Genomic DNA, 20,258 nt, shown 5'->3' with positions numbered 1-20,258 from the left:
CGCTGCAGCGACTGTCTCCCTGCTTGTCTGCTAATTACAAAGGGATTAAAGGCGGCGAGCTGCCTGCCGCCCCCGAGCTGCGAGGGGTAGAGACCCGTGCCCCCGGCCAGGGCATGTGCCTCTCGCTGCTGCGTCCCGTCCCTGCGCGGCGGCGTGTTTGTGGGGTGGAAGGGAACGGCAATCCCGACCCTGGGTGAGAGGAAGGTTCCTCTTCCAGAGAATTACTGCACCGAGGCTGCAAAGTCAGCCTGGCTTGGCCAGCCCTGGGGCAGGGGGCTGCCCATCACTCTGTGGCACAGGAGCTGCTGCACCGGGAGGGCTCTACCTGCTTCAGAAAGCATGCCCCGTTCACTGAGGAACTGCCAATGCAGAAGCTGAAGGCTGGAGGGGAAATGTTAGTTCCCCATTCTAGAGCAGTGTGTAATTGATGGTGTTTTCAATTCTTGTTAGCATCAGCCCCTTCCTCCCCCAGGCTGGGCTGCCTGGCTCATACTGAGAGGTTCCTGCAGAACCGCGCTGCTTCACTTCTCCTTAACCCTCTGCTCTGTCCCGGCTCCCTCCTTCCCGCTGCCCGGCTGCTCCGGGCAGCCTCTGGGTGATTCAGCCCCCCGAGGCGGGCGCTTCTTCATGGAGGTGCTCCTGCCTGCACACAGAGCTGGAAGCCTGGGGATAAGGCTGACTGCCCGGGCATCTTGGGCAAGCTGCTGAGCCGCTGGCTGCTCTCCTGCCCTTGTCAGTGAGCTGCCGTTGTGCTCCTTGCACCCTGCCCCAGCAGCGGCTCTCGGGAAGGGTGTGCATTGCAGAGAAAGTCTGTGGTGTGGAGGTTCGGAAGAGGAGCTGTGAAGCAGGTGGCTGCGTTGCTGGTGGAAGCGGCAGACCCTAGTGATTCCTTAGCTTTCCTCCCCTGTGGACCGTGAGAGTCGTGTCCTCTTTGGTTGTGGCTCTGGTGATGGTCAGTTTGCACAGCGTCCCAGCGTTTCTCAGCTGGGGCAGTTCTCGGTGTGGGAAGAGGAGGGATGGATGGGGAGGAATGGAGCATGACTGTCATTACCAGGCTGGGGGGCCAGGGGAGGAACTGGATCAGTCAAATCAATTCCCGCTTAGGGAAAACCACGGTCCTTGGTTGCTCTCCTCTGGGTGGGCTGGTGGCAGGGGAGTTTCTTCCTGTGTCTCGTGCAGCAGATGCCAGTGGGATAGTGGTTCCCGTTCTGCTTTCAGCAAGGCAGGTGATGTCTGTCGCACCCCAGTCTCCTGTTAGCACTGGGCCTGAGCACTCGCTTTGCACAGCTCCTGGCCTTTGCTGCCTGTAATTCCCGTAACTTGAGACCCGTCCTGCCGAGCAATCTCGACCGATGTATTGGCCTGCCCGCGCTGACCCCGAGGCTGTGCTGGCCGACACAGGATGGTTCTGCACTGTGACCGCTTGCTGTCCCACCTGCAGCAGCCTCAGCCAGCGCAGCCCTGCGCAGTCCGTGAGCACCCACTGCCTCAACCATGCACTGGACCTCCCGACCCTGAAATAAGGTGCTGCTCCCCACCAGGCACACATGGAGGAGTCTGGTGGGAGGCTATATCTGACTTGTGCAATTACAGCTGCCTGGGAGTTCATCCTGCACTGCCTGGCTAAGTTATTTTCCAACTCGGGTCCTTCTGGTTGGAGTTGGAGAGCTGACGGAGTGATCGCTGCCTTGCACAATCGCTTCAGGGCAGCCAAAGTGCCATGGAGTGGACCGAGCACAGAGGTCTCTGGAAGAGCCTTTCTGATGGCGAGTTGTGCTGTGGACAGCAGCTGTTCAGTAAGGTCGATGTGCTCGTCCGTGCGCTGTACCAGACCGGTCGGTGTGCTGATGGCAGTGCTTTCTAGCAGGGTTAGTAACAAGTATGACATTTCCTCCCATTTCAACACTCAAAGCAAGTTGCTTTGTAGTACTGGCACTGCCGACTCCAGCTCAGGCACCTGTGGAAGCTGACCTTGGTTCTAGTTTCTGTATATCATATTCTGGCAGTCCTTGGTGCTGTCACTCTCAGCGCGGTTTTCCACCCTCCCCCCCACCGAAGGTGCTGTGCTCCCCAGTCTGATGGCAGCTCCGGCCCCGTTGTTCCTCCCTGCAGCACCAGAACAAAAGCTCCTTCTGCAGTTGTGGGAGATGTTGATCCTTGCAGACTCTGGGTGTAAATGATCTCTGTAGGGTCGAGGCAAACTGAGCTAGTGCTTAGATCATGCCTCCTTCTTCCCTGGCATGCTTGAAAAGGGGGGACTTGGGGTGTTCACGTGTGACCCAATGAAGAACAGTCTTCTCCCCTTGCTTGTTGGGGTGTTTTCCCCTCTGTCCTTGCCTGCTTTGCAGTGTATTCTGAACTGGTTAGCGATGGGACTGAAATGCGCTGATTGCAGGAGGGGCAGTAATTAACGAGTGGCTTTGGTGGATGGCGATGCTTGTCTGGAGCTGGCCGTGGGTCAGGCTGTAGAGGTGCAGCAGCAGGACACGTGCAGTCCAGCGGTGAGGGGCAGGTCCTGCTGGTCTGTGTGCATGGGGCAAGTTTGGCTCATTTCTCAGTCCTCAGCACTAAACAGAAACCCTCGCCTTTGGGTTTGACGCTGGAAAGACGTAGAAGCGTCTTGATCAGCACTGCAAGTCTGTGATCGGTGTGGTGATGCTTCAGTGCTGTGTGCTTCTGGGTACTGTAGCTCTGGAGAGCATCAGGGAGTGGAATAAAGTGGTGAAAGCAGGTTTGTCTCAAAACACAAAAAATTAGCTAATGCAGTGGGAGAAGCCTGTGCTCAGGTCAGAGTTCAGAACAGTGAAAATAAGTTGCCGTACGTGATGCTGGGCGAGGCTGACCTGCCATCAGAAAGCACAGTGCCGACAGGTGTTTTGGTGGGGAAAGCCCATCCGTGCTATAAACCCCGCTCCGCAGTTGTGGGCTTCCTGCAAGCCCCTGCTCTTGGCGAGGAGAGCGAGCCGTGCCTGCTGGGCTGGGGAAGCGAGGGGCTGCTGTTCCCCTCTGCTTGTGGGCTTTGTGTGCGGGAGCTCGCAGCCTCCATCCGGGAGGGCTGGGGATGGCATGGGCGGGTGAGACGTCAAGGGGTGCATGTCTGTCCCCTCCTGCTCCTACCAGTGTGCGTGGCAGGCTGCCCTGTGCTGAGCAGGGGTAGCTGATGGGGGTTCAGGGCAGCTCCTGCCCTGCCTGCCCTCGCCCCATCGATGGTTGTCTGCAGCGTGCCTCGAAAGGGATCCAGCATGACGTGAGGGCTGTTCGCACTCGCTGTTTACGTTGCCATTCCTGCTGCCCGTGGCCTGCAAGGGGAGTTTTCCTTCCCGTGGATTCCTGGCAGCGTTATTTTTCTGGCCCACGGCACTCAGCTGCCCCGTTCTCAAGCAGCTCCTGACCCCCGTGGCGCTGGATGCGGTGAGCCGAACCACACCGGCGGTGGCTGCAGCAGCAGCGTGGTTTCGGTGGTCATTTCCACGATGGTGCTGGGAGGAGGTGCGGGTCCCGGGGCAGGTCACCAGCTGCGTGTGCCTGACGTTCCCGGGCAGTGTGCCGGGATTCACGGAGGATTTTGGGAGGCGAGGGCTGTTCCAGTTTAGGATCACCCTAGAGTGGAATGTAGATGGGCTTACGCCAAGGCCATCCCGCAGGTGCTCGGGCACCGCTGCCCGTCAGGTTCTGGCTTCAGGGTGGTGTGGGTTTGCGGAGGAGCAGGGTGCAGCTCTGTGCTGACCCGCCTCTCTTGTCAGCCAGCTGCCTGAGGCTGGTGTCCCCTCCCCGCCAGGCATTTGGGAAGCTCAGAGGCTGCTTTCAGCTTTTGCTCTGCAGGCTGAGAGCGAGGGCGATGCTGGAAGCACGGCCCTGCAGGAAGCCAGTGCCGGTGTCCTGGGAGAGGGAGGTGACAGTGCAGAGCCTCTCCACCAACCCAGGTTGGGGATGACCTGCTGGAGAGCGGCTCTGCTGAGAAGGCCCTGGCAGTGCTGGGGGGCAGCGAGGTGACCCTGAGCCAGCACCGGGCCCTTGGGGCCAAGGAGGCCAGCGGTGCCCTGGGCTGCATTAAAAGGAGTGTGGCCAGCAGGGCAAGGGAGGTTCTCCTCCCCCTCTGCTCTGCCCCAGTGAGGCCACACCTGCAGGGCTGCATCCAGTTCTGGGCCCCCCAGTTCAAGAAGGGCATGGAACTGCTGGAGCAAGGCCAGCGCAGAGCTGCCAAGGGGATCAGGGACTGGAGCATCTCCCTTGGGAGGAAAGGCTGAGAGACCTGGGCTTGTTCAGCCTGGAGAAGAGAAGGCTGAGGGGGGATCTCATCAATGCTTATGAATATCTGAAGGGTGGGTGTCAGGAGGATGGGGCCGGGCTCTTTTCAGTGGTGCCCAACGCCAGGCCAAGGGGCAACGGGCACAAGGTGGAACACGGGAAGTCCCACCTGAACATGAGGACAAACCCCTTCGCTGTGCGGGTGCCAGAGCAGGGGCGCAGGCTGCCCAGAGAGGCTGTGGGGTCCCTTCCCTGGAGACATTCACCCCCCGCCTGGACGCAGCCCTGTGCCCCCTGCTCTGGGTGTGCCTGCTCCAGCAGGGGGTGGGACGGGGTGAGCTCCAGAGGTCCCTGCCAGCCCCCACCAGTCTGGGATTCATTGATTTTCCCAGAGCCTGTGCCATGCAGCCAGCCTTGGGCGTGACGGGGCACGTGTGACCTGCACGGATGGGACCTGGTGGCGGTCGGGTTGTTACAACGCTGAGCTAAACAGGATGAGCCCCTCCTGCCCGGAGCAATGTCGTGGGGCCAAAGCTCTGTGCTAGGGTGGCTGTTGTACCAGTGGTGGCTTTTGTGCCCCGACAGCACGTGCTGCCTGCCCTGGCGAAGGCACAAGGAGCTGCAGTGGGATCCTTGGGGCCCGGCTGGCCGGGGCAGTGACGTCGCAGAGGTGGTGGTGGAGCTGTGTGGGGAAGGGCACGGCCAGGGATGCAGCCCTGTGCGAGGGACCTCGGTAGCGAGGGTGGAAAGCAAATGGAGCTCAGTTGAATGCACAGGCGGGGATCCTCGTGATGAGTGGGAGAGCTGTAATGTCTTTGCCATAGTGTTCATCACAAACATGTGACTAGAGGGTGTCTCACACTGAGTTTTTAGCCACACTGAAGCACTTGGACCCTCCTTCATTAAAACTTCACATTTACTGTCCGGCACTGAATTACTCCTGCCAGAGATGCCCTTCGATGCCCTGGAACTGTGATCCTGGGCCAAGGACCTGGCAAGTCGGCACGTCTGTCCACGCCCCGCGTGGCTCAGCTGGAACGGAATGTTGTGCTGTGTTTCGAGATGTGCACAGCTCCCATGTCATTTTTGAAGTGAATATGCTGCTTTCTGTGATTCTCCCTGAGGCCTCTGTGCACTGTGGGCTGGAGCACTTGGAAAGCCTGTGCTGCCATAACATCCCAAACTTTAAGACTGAAAATAACGGTGGGTCGCAGAGGTGCGGTGCGTCCCCACGGCTGCTCCCTGAGCTGGGGTGTGCCCAGCCACCGTGTCCTGTCTGCACGGCCAGAGCGGGTTTCTGGAGGGACCGGCGGGTCCCCGCTGCCGGGCTGTGGCGGGGCTGGAGAAGCCATCGGCGCAGCACGTGCTGTTTTTAGGCCCTGGGTAAATGTTGGTGGCGTGGCCCTGTAATTATCGGGACAGGGTGCCAGTGGAGCCGGCTAATAGCTCCCCTGGGAAGTAACTGGAATTTGGCATCAGGAAAAAATAGAACAGGTTCCTCCCCAGAACACTTTTAGCAGCTCTCCCCGTGCCTCGCCACGCGCCTGCGGAGCCGTGCGTGGGCCGCGCTGTTTGCTCTGTGCCAGCATGTGACCGCTGGGGATTACCGAGGTGCAGCTCGGCGGGACGGTTCCGCTGGCTGCGGTTGGGCTGGCGGGCAGGAGCCCTGTCCCTGGCCGCGGTGGCACAGAGGAAGGGATGCTAAAATTGGGGCAGGGAAAACCAGCCCCCATCCCTGCACCAAGACACAGTCCCTTTCTAGCGCAGAGCTCCCGATGGGCGCTGGGTCCCCTCCCGTGAGGAGGATTTGAGCAGCAGCGTCCGCCCTGGGTGCTGCACCAGCCACGGCTCTCAGTGCCGTCCCATCTAGCCCAGCGAGGTGTTATTTTTGTTGCAGGAAGGAGGTCTGGACTGTGGGGCTCGTGACGGGCACGTCCCGTGCCGTGAGCCTGCTCTCTGGCTGAGCCAGGGATGTGCTTGCAGCCAGCAGTGCTGCCTGGCTGCTGGGATCAGCCTGAGCCCTGGGCTGCATCCAAACACCACGCCTGTTCCTCAGAAAAACCTTTGGTTAATTGTGGGATCTGATAACCATTTCAGACACGGGGCTTTGTAACATGTGTGGCTGGCTGTAGACATGGAAGGACTGGATTAGGTTATACATCGTGAGGTCTCCTCTCGCATTATGACTCCGTACACCGTGACAGCAGTGTGCTTGGGAGCTGTGCATGCTGACACCACATCAGGCTAAAAATCTTGTTGCTTAGCCTGTGTTGGAAAGGAGACACTCAGTTTTGGGCCTGTTTCATATAAGTATAACCCTGCATCTACTGGGATGTACAGCCTCTTCACCTCCAGACAGCCACAATCTGTCTAATGCAGGCTTTTGTGACCTGTTTTGATGCTCATGCTGCTCCTATATTGCAAGTTAATGCCACAGCTCCCACGACAAGGCGCGTGGGCAGGAGTGATGTACCCTGCGCAGCCCCTGCTCCGGGCATCAATCCGCGGGTGCTGGGGAGGGCGGGCAAGGGGGTGGATGGAGCATCCTGCGCCGCCGATCAGCCCTTGCAGCTCTGCTGAGCTCATCGGGCTGCTGCACCCGCTCTTCAGCACCGAGTATCGCACCGCAGCCTCTCCGGGGCGAGGAGGAAGTGGGGTAAAAAAGATAATTAAGATGATGCTGGCATGTACTGTCGCTTCCTCTTTCTGAGTTCATGCTGCTCTGTGCTGGGGAAGGGTGAGGGTCAAACTTAATGCTGCGCTGGCAAGGCTTGTTAGTGGATTTCTTAATGATTGCCACTTGGAGGGGGCGTAGTTTTTGAGCAGACAGGGCCCCCCGCCGCTGCCCCAGCTCGGACACGAGTGCACTGGCCGGGGAGCAGCACTCTCAGTTCATGCGTGCTGTGAGGGCAGCTCTGCTCTGACTTGGATCGTGGAGTGTTTGATCAGAAGCACAGGTAAATCATGAGATTTGTATCCCCCAAACATCAGCTGTTCTGCACTGAAAATACCTGTTATGGTAAATCATTGGAGAAGAGAAGTTCCTCCCTTCCAGAGTTCCTGTACCCCCCCCCCAGCTGAAGCCGTCACTGACTCCCAGCAGCTGTGCCGTGCTCTCCTCCACGCTGCTCCGAAACCTTTCTCCACCTTTAGCGTCTGCGAGGCAGCGCTAGCAGGGCACCCAAAGCAGCGAGGCTCACCCGGTGCCAGGAATTCGTTGGAGGCCCACAAGCGTGCGCATTGCCAAGGAGAAGTGGTGCTTTCTGAAACCGTCCCCGTTATCCTGTGCTGTCCCTCCAGCTGCTCAGCGGTGCCCAGTATCTCACAGCCCTGAAGCTGGAGGAGCAGTGGTGTGCTCAGCGTTCGGTCTGCATGCGGTGTTACCAGGCCCCCATCAGCAAACAGCTCGAGTCCGTTCCAGTAGCGGCCTGGATCAGGCAGAGCTCCTTCCCACAACTGCAGACGGCTGAGCTGCGCTTGATCCGGCGCAGCAAGGGCTCAGCCCAGCCGTGCGAGCACCGGCGGCAGTGCGTGGAGGAGATGAAAGCCTTCTCGGTGTATCCCGGTCCGGTGAGCGTGTCGCCATGAGAGCTGCCTGCGGTGTCCCTGCCCGTGCTCGCTGCCCAAGGCGTGCCTGCTGCGCTATGCCCTCGGCAAAGCTGTCCTCCTGCTCCGAGGATGCTCTGCTGAGGAAGTGGCACTTGAGACAATCTTCAAATGCCCGATAGCAGTTGGGAGATTGAGAACGATGGTTTTTTCTATTCTTTCAGGTAACTGAATCTGAAGTTGTAAGACGCCCTGTGTAGGGCAATCTCATCGTTCAGAGTGCTTTGCTTGCACGAGAGATCACTATTTCCACCTCAGTGAGGCCGCGGTGAATGGAGAGGGCCGGAGTGGGGCAGTCAGTGTCGGGAATCGTTTCCCCTGGTTGAGGACTGAGAGTCCTCTGCAGGCCCCTTGGTAAGGTCTGACTCTTTGCTGCTGCTCTCGGCCCTTCCAGACAGGCGTTTGCAGAGGCTCGGGGTTGGAGAGTTGATGCTGGGTGGGGATTCCCCCTGCAGCACAAGCGCGGGGCTGGGATACAACTTTGTCTTGCTTTTTGACAAACCGGATTCTCCAGTAACATTCACTAAAATGGTGGCTTTCAAGCTGTGGTTCACAGAGATTTGGGAGTTCAGTTGCAAATCTAACCCGCCTGCAAAGTGTAAGCTGGGCAAAGCTATTTTCAATGAGGTTAGGCTAAGGGAGAGCCTCGCAGCATTTCCAGGAGTGGGATGGGGGTCTGTGTCTGGTCAGCCCATGCCTCCCCTGCCTCAGGGTGTGAGGCCGTCGCCTCTGTGCTTCAGGTGGAGCACACAGCTCGAGCAGCCAGGACCTGGTGTTTGGAGCCAGTTCCTCCCTCAAGAGAGAATAAAACCCAAAGTTCACATGAGCGTTTATCAGTTGCCGGTGCTGGGCGGAGGATGCTGCTCCCAGCAGCTTCCGTAGCTCCGCATCCCTCTGGGCCCCTCCTGGTTTGGAGGAACCCCTGTGACGCCCATCTCTCCTTCTCCGTCCAAGCGGCTGGCACCGTCACATTGCAGCTCGTGATTTTGCAGCGTGTTTATGCCTCAACGCAGCTCCTGGGCCGTCGTGGCTTGGCACCGTTCTCGTGGAGGGCTCCTGCGAAGGGGCCGCCGCGTCCCCACGTGGGCTGGGAGGAGCGGGTGCTCTCTGCAGCAGCTGGTGGTGAACAAAGCACGCTGTTGCGTGGTGGTTCGGGTGGGCTGGGGGCTCTCTGTTTGTGTGGAGGCTCTGCTGGTCGTGTCAAGCCCAAGGTATTTATGAAGGGCTTCCTGTTAGCAGTGGCAGGGAGCATTTCCAGAAATGGCTATGGGTGAACCAAGTGGCAGGCAGCTGTAAAACGCTTATCTCTGTCTCCCTGCCAGTAACCCTCCGGGCCCCGAACAGCACTTTCCTGGGACGAGCTCTCGGAAACAGGCAGATTTTTTTTTTTTTTTTAATTACTTCCTCTTATGCCTTAATGTTTCTAAAGATAAATACAGCTCTCCTCTTGGCATCAGCTCAAGGAACAGTAAAGCTTTATAAAGGAGCGACACTCCATATCAGCATGAACCGTGCCTCGTCTCCAAATCTGCGGTTTGTTTTGTAGACGGTAGTAAATCTTTGTCTCCAGCTCCCTGCGCAGGATGATTTATTTCATTCTGAAAGGGAGGTCCAGCCGAGCTGCTCCCTCCTGCACTGGACCAGTCCCAGATTCCCGGATCTTTCCTGGCTCGTTCAGCTGTTTGCTCTGGGGCATGTGTTGAGGCAGCCGAGTGTCGTCCTGAAAGCATCATGCTTGGGCAAGAGCAGCGGCTTCCACCTTGTTGGGAGGTTGAGCAGACCTTTCCACGGGGCGCTGGGGTGGTGGGAGAGCGACCAGCTCCATGTCACCGCAGGCCCATGGGGGCTCCCTGGGTTGTCAGCCACGAGTCCATGGCCTGCAGGGGTTTGCCCACATGTCTGACCCCGGTGAGTCTGCACCTCGCAGCTCCTGGTGCTGCTGCCTTACCTCCCTGCAGTGTGGTGCTGCCCTGGGGCAGGTCCGGTCCCCAGTTGCCTCTGGGCCACCCTCTCTGCCTGCTCCTGGGGCTGCCCGCTCTGCCCGCCCTGCCTGCTCCTGGGGCTGCCCGCCCTGCCTGCTCCTGGGGCTGCCTGCTCTGCCCGCCCTGCCCACTCCTGGGCTGCCCACCCTGCCCACTCCTGGGGCTGCCTGCTCTGCCCGCCCTGCCTGCTCCTGGGGCTGCCTGCCCTGCCTGCTCCTGGGGCTGCCTGCTCTGCCCACCCTGCCCACTCCTGGGGCTGCCCACCCTGCCCACTCCTGGGGCTGCCTGCTCTGCCTGCCCTGCCTGCTCCTGGGGCTGCCCGCCCTGCCTGCTCCTGGGGCTGCCTGCTCTGCCCGCCTTGCCCACTCCTGGGGCTGCCCGCCCTGCCTGCTCCTGGGGCTGCCCGCCCTGCCTGCTCCTGGGGCTGCCCGCCCTGCCCACCCTGCCCACCCTGCCCACTCCTGGGGCTGCCCACCCTGCCCACTCCTGGGGCTGCCTGCTCTGCCCGCCCTGCCTGCTCCTGGGGCTGCCTGCCCTGCCTGCTCCTGGGGCTGCCTGCTCTGCCCACCCTGCCCACTCCTGGGGCTGCCCACCCTGCCCACTCCTGGGGCTGCCCACCCTGCCCACTCCTGGGGCTGCCTGCTCTGCCCGCCCTGCCTGCTCCTGGGGCTGCCTGCCCTGCCTGCTCCTGGGGCTGCCTACCCTGCCCGCTCCTGGGGCTGCCTGCTCTGCCCACCCTGCCCGCTCCTGGGGCTGCCTGCTCTGCCCACCCTGCCCGCTCCTGGGGCTGCCTGCTCTGCCCGCCCTGCCCGCTCCTGGGGCTGCCCACCCTGCCTGCTCCTGGGGCTGCCTGCTCTGCCCTCCCTGCCTGCTCTGCCTGCTCGCTGGGCCGGTGCCACACACCCGCCGCCCGGCGGGCGATGGGGTGTCTCGCCGACACTTCTCAGCCTTAAATTTGACCATGAGTAAGAACAGGTTTGAAGACGGTAATGACAGCTCGGGGATGGGAGCGGGGGCCCGGGGAAGGAATGGTGTGAAAATAGAAAGGTGAAGAGCCCTGTGAGGGAGAACAACGCCATCCAGTTCTTCAGGGGCTTTAATTTTAGCTCTTCTATAAACATCTCATTACCAAGTGGCTCATCCAGAAGAACCTCCGAGAGTGGTGACTTTCAGTGGAAGTGCTGTGCTGGGAAGACACCAGCGGGTCCTCACCACCCTGCGTCGGCCGGGCAGCGATGGTCCCACTGACTCTCCTCAAGGATGTTTTATCTGAGAGTGAGTGACCCAAGAATGGAATATTTTGCCTGCCTTTGGGAGGTGTTCCATCGTTGGAGGGAACTCTCCCAACAAAGAGTTGGTCGTGTTGTGATCGCAGTTGCGTGTAGTTTGCTTTGCCACCGGTTCTGCATTCAGTCCCATCCCAAACTGTTTGTCCTTCTGATCTTTATCATCTTGTGTTTACAGATGTCAAACATGTCCTCAAACATCACCAAGGCGATCATTAAACAGAATGAGTTCATTTTTTCCCTATTTCTTTTTTTTTTTAAAATATACTCAGGGCAGGAGTTGGTGTTCTGGGTGTGACTTTGTCTCTTTCTAGATACTTTTGCCTTAAATAATACCATCAAGGGGACCTTTGTAAGAGCCGAAAGGTTGTGTGTCATCCTGCAACCGGCCTGCAGACTTGCTGCTGGGTGCACGTTCTGCATCTGGTTCAAATCTGCCTCTGGTCCGTGGCAGTGCGCGAGGTGCCGGTGGCTCGGCTGCTGCGCAGGCATCTGGTGTTCCCGCAGTCTGGGACAGGGCCGAGCTTTGTCTCTCCCCAAGTTTCTCCTCCAGTGAAGTTGCACTAAAACGTGAAGCGAAGGAGAACGTGTGGATTACTTCTTTGTCTGGATTACTTACTCGTCTGCCTTGCTGGCCTCCCCGTGCAGACAGAAGAGGCAGCCCTGCCTGCAGCAGGGACTTGGTCTTCTGGGGAAGCTGGACGGGACAGTGGGGGTCCAGTAAGTGCCACTTCATGCATGTGGCGGTAGAACGAGCTCTCTCCCCGGCCGGCTGCGGGGGTGAGCTGAGCCCCCCGGGGTGTCCGCATGGGTGGACGGCCCCCGCGGTGCTGCCAGCCGCGGCCGGCGCTGCTGGGGTGGCACGGCATGGTCTGGCGGGGGCAGGAGCATCTCCTCCCATGCCAGAGGGACGTTGCTCGTGGCCGGTGTGCAGGGACGAAGGCAGTCTGCTTGGTTGGTTTGGGGTGGGTGGGTTTTCCCCAGGGGAGGGCTCGGGGTGCCCGGGAGGGTGGCAGCCATGGGGTGGCCGGGAGGAATGGGCCAGCCCTGGCCCCGCCAGCCCCGCACACAGCCCTTTTGTTTTCCTCCATAGAAAAGCCATTCTTCGTGCTCCTTTCATAAATATGTAATGAGGGAACAGTGCAGTCATTGTCCTTCGTGTTGTTCTGGGGCTGCCGTGCCCGCTGGTGCGGTGGGTTTTGTGGGACGGGGGGAGGACTTCAGTCTCTAGGACGAGGATGGCTTTGCTGGGCTTGGCTCTGAATCCCTATTTCTGCCTTTCTCTCTCTCTGTTGTTTTATAAATCCCCAAAGCTTGCCCCCGTTGCCCCTGGAAGGAGGAGCTGGTGCCCATGGGGTAGAATATCCCAGCTTCTCCACTCCTGCAGGTGCTGACTCCCAGTTAACAGGAGCGCTAAGCGGTGGTCCTGCCTTTCTCATCAGGTCAGCATAAGTCGTCTTGTTGGAAACTTTGAGGCCAGTGGGCTGAACACAGAAGCCTAGGTGTGAAGATCACACAGCTAGGGAAGATCTCAAAGGTGCCTCTCTCGTACTGAGAATGAAAGAAGCGAGAAGAAGGGGTTTCTCTGGACCCCACCTCTGGAACTGCTCTTTTGGGGCGAGCCGTGATGGGCAGAGCAGGGGAACTAAGAGCCAGCGATGACTTGGCCTGAAATGGTTATATCTGAAAGTGAAACAGGTCTGGTTGTTAGAGTGGAAAATAAAATTGTATTTCCTGGTTGGCATGCCTGAGAGGAGAACCGTGCAGCTCAGAGAGCTCGGTGGGAGCCGTGGGGCTGCAGGCAGGTGTCCGTCCCTGTGAGGACGGGTCTCCTGGCCAGCGCAGGATCCTGCTGAGATGTCCTCCAGCAGCCGTTATGGCTGCAGCTCGTCTCCTGTCCGTCTCCGCTTGGGAGAGCTGAAAGTTATTGACTAAAAAGGGGAAAAGCCCACACAATTTCAAGCTGTTGAGTTACTTTTCCCTAAAAAGTGAATTGCATCATATGGAGGAAGAGAAGTGGAAGTATGGGGAAGGGGGACACAGCTCTTTGTGATGACTGGAAGAACTGCAGTAGCTTGTTTGATAGTTTTGTGGGCTGGGGAGTGGGATCTGAGGGTTGCCTGCAGCCCAGCCTGCAGCTCCCGTGCGATCCGCGCGGGCTGCTGTGCACCTGCAGCTCAGACCGCGGCGTCTGCGGCGCTCTGTCCCGCAGCACGCCGTCTGCCTGCCGGTCGGAGGCGCAGCCTGCAGCTGAGCGGCTAGGCGTGCCCGGGGAGCCGCGATGCTTGCTGAAGCTTCGTAGAGATTGCAGCCTTGGACTGCTCGCTCCCTCACCCCTGGCAGACCTTTCCTGTTTGCTGGGCAGGCGTGAACCGGGGGAGCTTCCTGCCTTTGCTTCCTTGTCACAGGCGTCATGCAGCCAGGTGCTGAAGCGTGATCTGGCTCGGGCTCAGCTTTGATGGACTGCAGCGAGGGTGTGCTGCTCCCCGTCGCCCTGGAAAGCCGCAGAGGGGGAGCGTGGAGCCTGCCAGAGCCTCCCGGACCTCGCTCTGCACACCACATCGTCCCTGACCCCATCTCATTACAGTTTGTCATGGCAGCTGAACACAGCGGTTTTGGTTTTTAATTCCAGCCTTCCTGGGTAGTCAGGTGCTGGTGTGTAATAAATACAGCCTGCACGTTTTGGGTGAGAATCTCATGCACGGGGCTTCTCTAAAGAAAGCGCTTGTTTCCTTCCAGACCCTGAGCGATGCCCTGTTTCTCCCTGGGCGGCTGCGCTCCCGTGCCCTCGCGCCAGGAGCCACCACCCCGCTTCGCAGGTAGAACGGAGCGTTGCCGAGGGATGTGCTGGCAGGTTAGTCAGACCACAACGCCGGTTGGTGCAATAGCTCGTGCTGGTTGCGGGGTGGTTGCCCCACCACTGTTCAATACCGCTCGCATCCCTGCGAGGGCTGTGTGGATCGTTGCTTGTTCCAAGAACACCATCAGCAACCTGCTCTGTAGCCCAGGGCTGCTGCCTGATTTACGTCCGATGGAGCAGGCTTGCAGGCATGGCTGGGGGATGTTGCATCGCTTACTGCAGATCTTAGCAGTAAGTGCTCTTGGCAGAAGCTTCAGGTCCCCTTGCAGCTTGTGTTTCATGGCTTTGTGCCTTGTGGGTTAATACTGTTTTGCCAGAAGTCACCTCAATAACTACGGTCAGTGGGTCAGTGCTCTGGTGCACGAAGAACTTGATGATGCTTTGAAAGAGCTGAACTTTTAAAATCATTTCTGCTTTGGGATACTGGGCAGCTCTTGGAAGCCTCTGCTAATGACACTTCAAAGCAATGCTGCAGTTGTGTCAGCACCGGGGATGAGCTGCCAAAACATTTCCATGTTTGAAATGATTCCCCTGCGCTCTCCCGGCAGAGCCAGGCAGCCCCCAGCCTTGGTGCTGGGAGCCAGGAATGAAGGGAGGCTGAAGGGTCCAGCTCTGGGCCCCCCAGTTCAAGAAGGGCAGGGAACTGCTCGAGCAAGCCCAGCGCAGAGCTGCCAAGGTGATCAGGGCCTGGAGCATCTCCCGTGTGAGGAAAGGCTGAGAGACCTGGGCTTGTTCAGCCTGGAGAAGAGAAGGCTGAGGGGGGTCTCAGCTGTGCTTATGAATATCTGAAGGGTGGGTGTCAGGAGGATGGGGCCGGGCTCTTTTCAGCGGTGCCCAACGCCAGGCCAAGGGGCAACGGGCACAAGGTGGAACACGGGAAGTCCCACCTGAACATGAGGACAAACCCCTTTGCTGTGCGGGTGCCAGAGCAGGGGCGCAGGCTGCCCAGAGAGGCTGTGGGATCCCTTCCCTGGAGACATTCACCCCCCGCCTGGACGCAGCCCTGTGCCCCCTGCTCTGGGTGTGCCTGCTCAAGCAGGGGATGGGACGGGGTGAGCTCCAGAGGTCCCTTCCAACCCCCACCATTCTGGGATTCTGAAGCATCTCTTGCTCGTGTGTTGAGGGCTTGCAAGTTCCTCATTCCCCTGTATTACATCATCCCGAATTTTCGAGGTTCAGGGGTGTGGGAGTCGTGTCTGAGCCTGCAGGAGGACTGATTTCTTGAGACTGACTGTTGGGTTTGCACCGTGCTGCTTGGTGAAACACCCTCCCGTGCTTTCAGTAACCTTTGCTGTTAAGAGCAGAGGGCTTCAAGTGTGAGTGTCGGAAAAGGACTCATTCCAAACAAGATCCTTTGCCTAAAAAGCACATGGAAATTCACTTCTCCTGTGACACTCTTCACTCCGTCGTCGCAGCAGCCTCCACAGAGAAGGTCCAGCTCCTGAAGCAGCTGGAGAAGATGCCGCACGGTTGGGTTCTGCCTTGGCCAGACGAGTGGCAGCGCTGGCTGCTGTGCCCCGTGCAGTACGGCAGCGCCAGCCTGCTGCTCTTTCCCCGTGAGCCGGTGGGCAGCTGCTGGGTGAGTTTTCCAGGGAAGGCGGAGACCCCCTCTGCGGGGCACTGGAAACACTCTGGAAACATGGCCTGGGGTCCCGGGAGGTGGAGTCCTGGCTTAGTCTTTCTCCAGGACATTCACTCCAGGCTTCTCTTGTCACGTCACTTAAGATACACTGAGAGTGAGTGGAGCGACGGGGAGTCTCTCGCTTGGCCATGACCCCGCCGGGCTGAGAACCGGCCGTTCCCGGAGAGCGACCCTGGCGTGCCAGTGCTCACCGCTGCTGGCCTGCCCGAGAGTTAAGGTCATCTGGTTGTGTTGTGTCAGCTGAGTGTTTAACTTTTTGCTTATTTAGAATTTCCTGTATTATGATAACATCTCATAAACTTCCAAATATAGCTTAACGCTAATTTAGACCGTAACAGGCTGCCCCAGGAACAGCGACCAGGTGTCACCTTAAGTCGCACTGGCCTTTTTGCAGCGCAGTGGCAGGAGGAGGCAGGAAGGAAGACGCGAAGCGAAGCAGCTGTGTGAAGGCCGATGTTCGCAGGCACACGTGTTTTCCCAGGCATCTCGGTCGTGGACAGCAGAAGAATCGGCGGGGCTGCTCTGGCTCTCCTCAGCAGGAAGGGGCATGCTGATCGGCAGCCCGATATGGCTGGCGAGCAGCTTGGATGCTGTGTGTGTTGAATGATGGGAAGTAGGAAGGCAAGGATCAAGCTGCGTAAGGAGCAGCTGAGGAAAGCGCCTGGCAGCCTGGCTGGCCAGAATTCGTAAGTCAGGCTGCTTGGTGGCAGTAGCTAAAATCAGGATGTACCAAGCCCACAGGTCGCTAGATAGTGTGGCAGTGTTTCTGTTTGAGAAAACCCAGGGGGCCAAGTTTCCCCTTGCTCTAAAAAACTCCTGGAGTGATTTTTACGTTTGTGTTGAGGATGATCTTTTATCTATTTCCCTTGCGACCACGAGAGTGCGGGTGAAGACGCTTGTGCTTGTGGCCAGGCTGCTGGAGCAAGCCGTCGTGGAGGGCATGGGTCTGAGAGAGCTCGCCGGGGCAGGCCGTCGGAGACCTGTTCGTGTGTGCCTAAAAGGGTTTTTCCTGCCTGCGAAGCTGTTGTGGTTTAGCGGCAGCTCAGCCCCACACAGTCGCTCGCTCACTCCCCCACCGGTAGATGGGGGAGAGAATCAGAAGGGTAACGCTCGTGGGTTGGGATAAGAACAGTTTAATAATTAAAATTAAAAGAAACAACAGTAGAAATGCAATGTAAAGGAGAACAACGAGAGGCGCAAAGCCCCGGGGGAGGGGGGAAGGGAGGGGAGAGGGGGAACGAACCGCCGGAACAAACCGCACGCGCCGCAGCCGCTTGCCGCCCGCCGACCCGACGCCGTGTTGCTCCCGAGCTGCAACCTGCCCCCCCCCAATATATTGGCCATGGTGTCAGTTCATGGAATGAACCTGCTGTCGGCCAGTCGGGGTCAGCCGCCCCCACCATGGCCCTGCCCCTCCCAGCCCCCCCGCCACGCGGCAGAGTGCGGGAAGCTGGAAGGGTAGCCGACCCCCACAGTGAGGAGAATTAACCCCTTCTCAGCCAAAACCAGCACAGAAGCCTGAGTTGGGCTGTTTGTGCTCGGAGGAGGCAGGTCTTACTCAACGCCATGAGCACCTGGCAGAGGCCGGTGCTGTCAGCGGCACATGGGACCCGGCCGGGGGGAGGTGGTGTCTGAGCGTGGGGGCGAGGCCAGCCGGGGGGAGATCTGGTTGACATGACGGTTGACACTATTTTCTTCACAGCTTGGCACTTACCTTTCCATTTTGGTCCTCAGACTATAAGTGGTATCTTTTCTGATGCCTCGTTCTGCTAAATTCAGCTGTGGCTGGCTGGTGGTAAGCAGAGCGGTGGAAGCGGGGCTAGCTGCCGAAAATAGCCCTTCGCTGGTGCGCGCCTTCTGGTGAGGCTCCTTCTGCTACCTGGCCCCGTCAGCAGCCCCAGGGCCAAAATGCGGCTGTGCCGGAGGGAGGCCGGAGGTGCCCGTGCTCCCAAAGGCGGCAAGGTGTTACTGTAAGGGATGGGAGAGGCGGTCGTCCCCCGGGACGATGCAGTAATCCCTCGGCAGCTCTGCAGGGGACTGAGGTGGTCCTTCTTTACAGGGCTGCTTGCCTTCGTGGCTGTGCCTAGCCTGTGGAAAGCAAAGTCCTTCTCAGGATTTCTGATTCCCAGACTCCAGCCTGATCCACTGGAGCAGGGTTTTACTGCGTGCAGCTTTGCTGCTGAAAGGACGTGGCCAGCGTAGGAGCGCATCCCAGCCTTGCAGGCTGTGAGGAGGCACCTGAGCTTCAGGGGTGGTTTAGCTGTTGCTTCAGGCTGTCCCAAGAGCCAGCTGCTACTCTCAGAAGAGCTGACCCGCTCCCCGGTGTGCCAGTTCACATGCTTGCGTGGCCAGCTAGATCAGATCATTATCTAGGTCAAGAGCAGGTTTTTTTACGTGGGTTGGTGTGGGCTGGCGGGCACGCGTGGGTGGGAGTGCTCCCCCCGGCAGCGGCGCAGCCTCCAGGTGCTGTAAAGCGACAGAGAAACGGTGGCTCCAGGGGAACCCAAAAGTAAAACCGAGCAGCATGGTACCATCGTTTGGGGAAAATGCCAAGTGCCAAGTTGTAGATAACGAGCAGTGAATTACGGTTCAAAATCTGCGTGTATGATCTTGTGCTAGCAACGCAAGGAAGGAATCTTAAACTTGACCAGAGACCTGCTGCACTTCTGCTTTGCCTGTTAGGTTCCTTTAGGTAATGAGTTTGTGAGCTCTTTGCTCATGACTCTATTAAAATCGCCGCGTTTCCCTCTGGCAGGGGCAGTGCTGCCGTGCAGCTGTGTTTGTGGAAGGGGCCGGGGTCTCTTCGGCGCTGCCCCTGTCCATGGAGGCCCGACACAGCGCCAGAGCATCCCGCTGTTGCTTCCAGCCTGGCGTTACTGGAGGCTGAAATGCCGGCTGGGTACCTTCTGCCTGCCCTCTAATCCCCCTCTTGTCTCTGCAGGGAGCGGGGATGGACAGGGACAGATACTCCAGCGCTTCCCGGAGAAGGACTGGGAGGACAACCCCTTTCCCCAAGGCATCGAGCTGGTGAGTGTGCTGTCCCTCGGGAGCGGGGCCCCGCGGAAGTGTGACCGGCGTGCAGGGCAGGTGACACCGCGGCATGGCGTGCACGCATCTCACTGGGCGTTGCAGGGTCTGACCGGGGGAGCCCACGACAGAAGGGTTCCCCCGTGCCCCCCAACGCAGCTCCAGCTCTGGAAAGCGGCAGGATCCAGCGTGCCACCTCCCAGCCAGGCTGCAGCAGAGCTGTCCAGAGGCGGTCGCTGCTGCGTGCCCTGCCTGGGGCTGGCGCCTCTCCTGGCTGCTTTGCTCCCCCTCCTCCTCAGGGATCAGCTGCTCGGGATGCTGGAACGCTTCCTAGAGGAGCTGCACGGATGCAGCATCAGTATAAATAGCCCCGTCACGAATAGCAGGGCCCTGCCATTGTCAGGCCTCCCCGAAGCGCTCGCCGAGCAAACCGCTCCCCTCCTCGGGCCGGCGGTGGCGGCTCTCCCTCCGGCAGGCCTGGGTGTGCTCTGTTTGTATCTGCTTGGCAAGGAGTGTTCTGGGCCCTGGATCCCTTCCCCAGCCCTCCGGACGCATTCGCCTGCTGTTGAGAGTCCTTTGAGGTTGCGATCATTGCTGGGTCATACCCATAAAGCGACACACCCAGTCTAATTTGGCACTGCGTGGGTTCGTCAGAAACCAGCTTTTAACTAATCAAGGATAATAGGATTGTTCTCCTCGGTTGCTAAATTTGAGTAGTTCTTCTCAAACCCTTCCCTGCTGCGTTGGTGCTGCTGCTGAGGAGCTCTGAAGGAGAGGAGCTGGTGCTCCGCTGCCAGCGAAAGCGAGTGGGCTGGGCTGCCCGTTGGCCAGACCCCTTTTCACCGCTAAACTGAGCCCCCTTCTAAGCTGCTCTACTCCTCCCCTCCCCAGTTCTTCCCAGCTTCCAGCTGAAGTACAGTGGGGTACAAAACCTGAAGAGAGATGAGGCTTTAGAGGTTGCTTCACTGCCTGACAAGCCTCACGGTGCTGGGACTATCCTGACCCCACTCCTCGAGGCCTTGCAATTACCTTTGCTGTGCTGGGAGGTGTCGGCGCCTGCGAGGCTGGTGTGCGATGGTCGGTGCGGGGACGCTGCCCAGCCCAGAGCCCCCCGTCCTCTCCCAGAGCAGAGGAGCCAGGAGCAGCCAGCCCTTTCTGCCTGTGCTGGTGTGCGCAGAGGGTTTGCACCTCCCTGTTCGGACGGGGCTGGCCCGAGTCACCTGCCAGCAGGACTCGTCGAAGGGGGTTCGTGCATCTCTGAGAAGGTTTTGGCTGGGGGAGTCCTGGGCGCCTGGTGGGCTTCGCTGGGAGGATGGCCTTGGCCTTGGGAGCTTATTTCCTTAGAGCAAGTGTGTAATGGATGTTGAGGGCACTGTTCGTTGGATCTCTGCCTTGTGCTGTCCACGTGCAGGGCTCTGGGTACTGAGGAGGGTGGTGGCCCAGCTGGCGTCTCGTTCCCTGGCCTGTGTGAGTTCCCTGCGCTATTTAATGCTCATTTTCTGAGTAGTGGATCTGTGGCCGCCCCTCCTCGCCTGTCGGGACTCAGTTCTGCTCTCAGCTGCCTCCCACATTTCGTGGCCTCGTTCAGAGCCAGCAGTCATCTCCAC

The 20,258-nt window shown here is 59.1% G+C and overlaps 1 protein-coding gene across 7 annotated transcripts in view; it reads left to right on the top strand.

Moving 5' to 3' along the window:
• SBF1 (SET binding factor 1) overlaps positions 1-20,258 on the top strand; it is a 90,173-nt gene that overhangs the window by 29,250 nt on the left and 40,665 nt on the right. For all 7 annotated transcript variants that reach the window (XM_075081801.1, XM_075081797.1, XM_075081800.1 and 4 more), the window contains exon 2: positions 18,566-18,651. In XM_075081801.1, the coding sequence (XP_074937902.1) occupies positions 18,566-18,651 (86 nt within the window). The remainder of the gene's footprint in view (positions 1-18,565; positions 18,652-20,258) is intronic.

Source organism: Phalacrocorax aristotelis, chromosome 1 (assembly GCF_949628215.1).
Source record: "Phalacrocorax aristotelis chromosome 1, bGulAri2.1, whole genome shotgun sequence".
Taxonomy (NCBI): Eukaryota; Metazoa; Chordata; class Aves; order Suliformes; family Phalacrocoracidae; genus Phalacrocorax; species Phalacrocorax aristotelis.
This window is presented reverse-complemented; position numbering and strand designations above follow the sequence as displayed.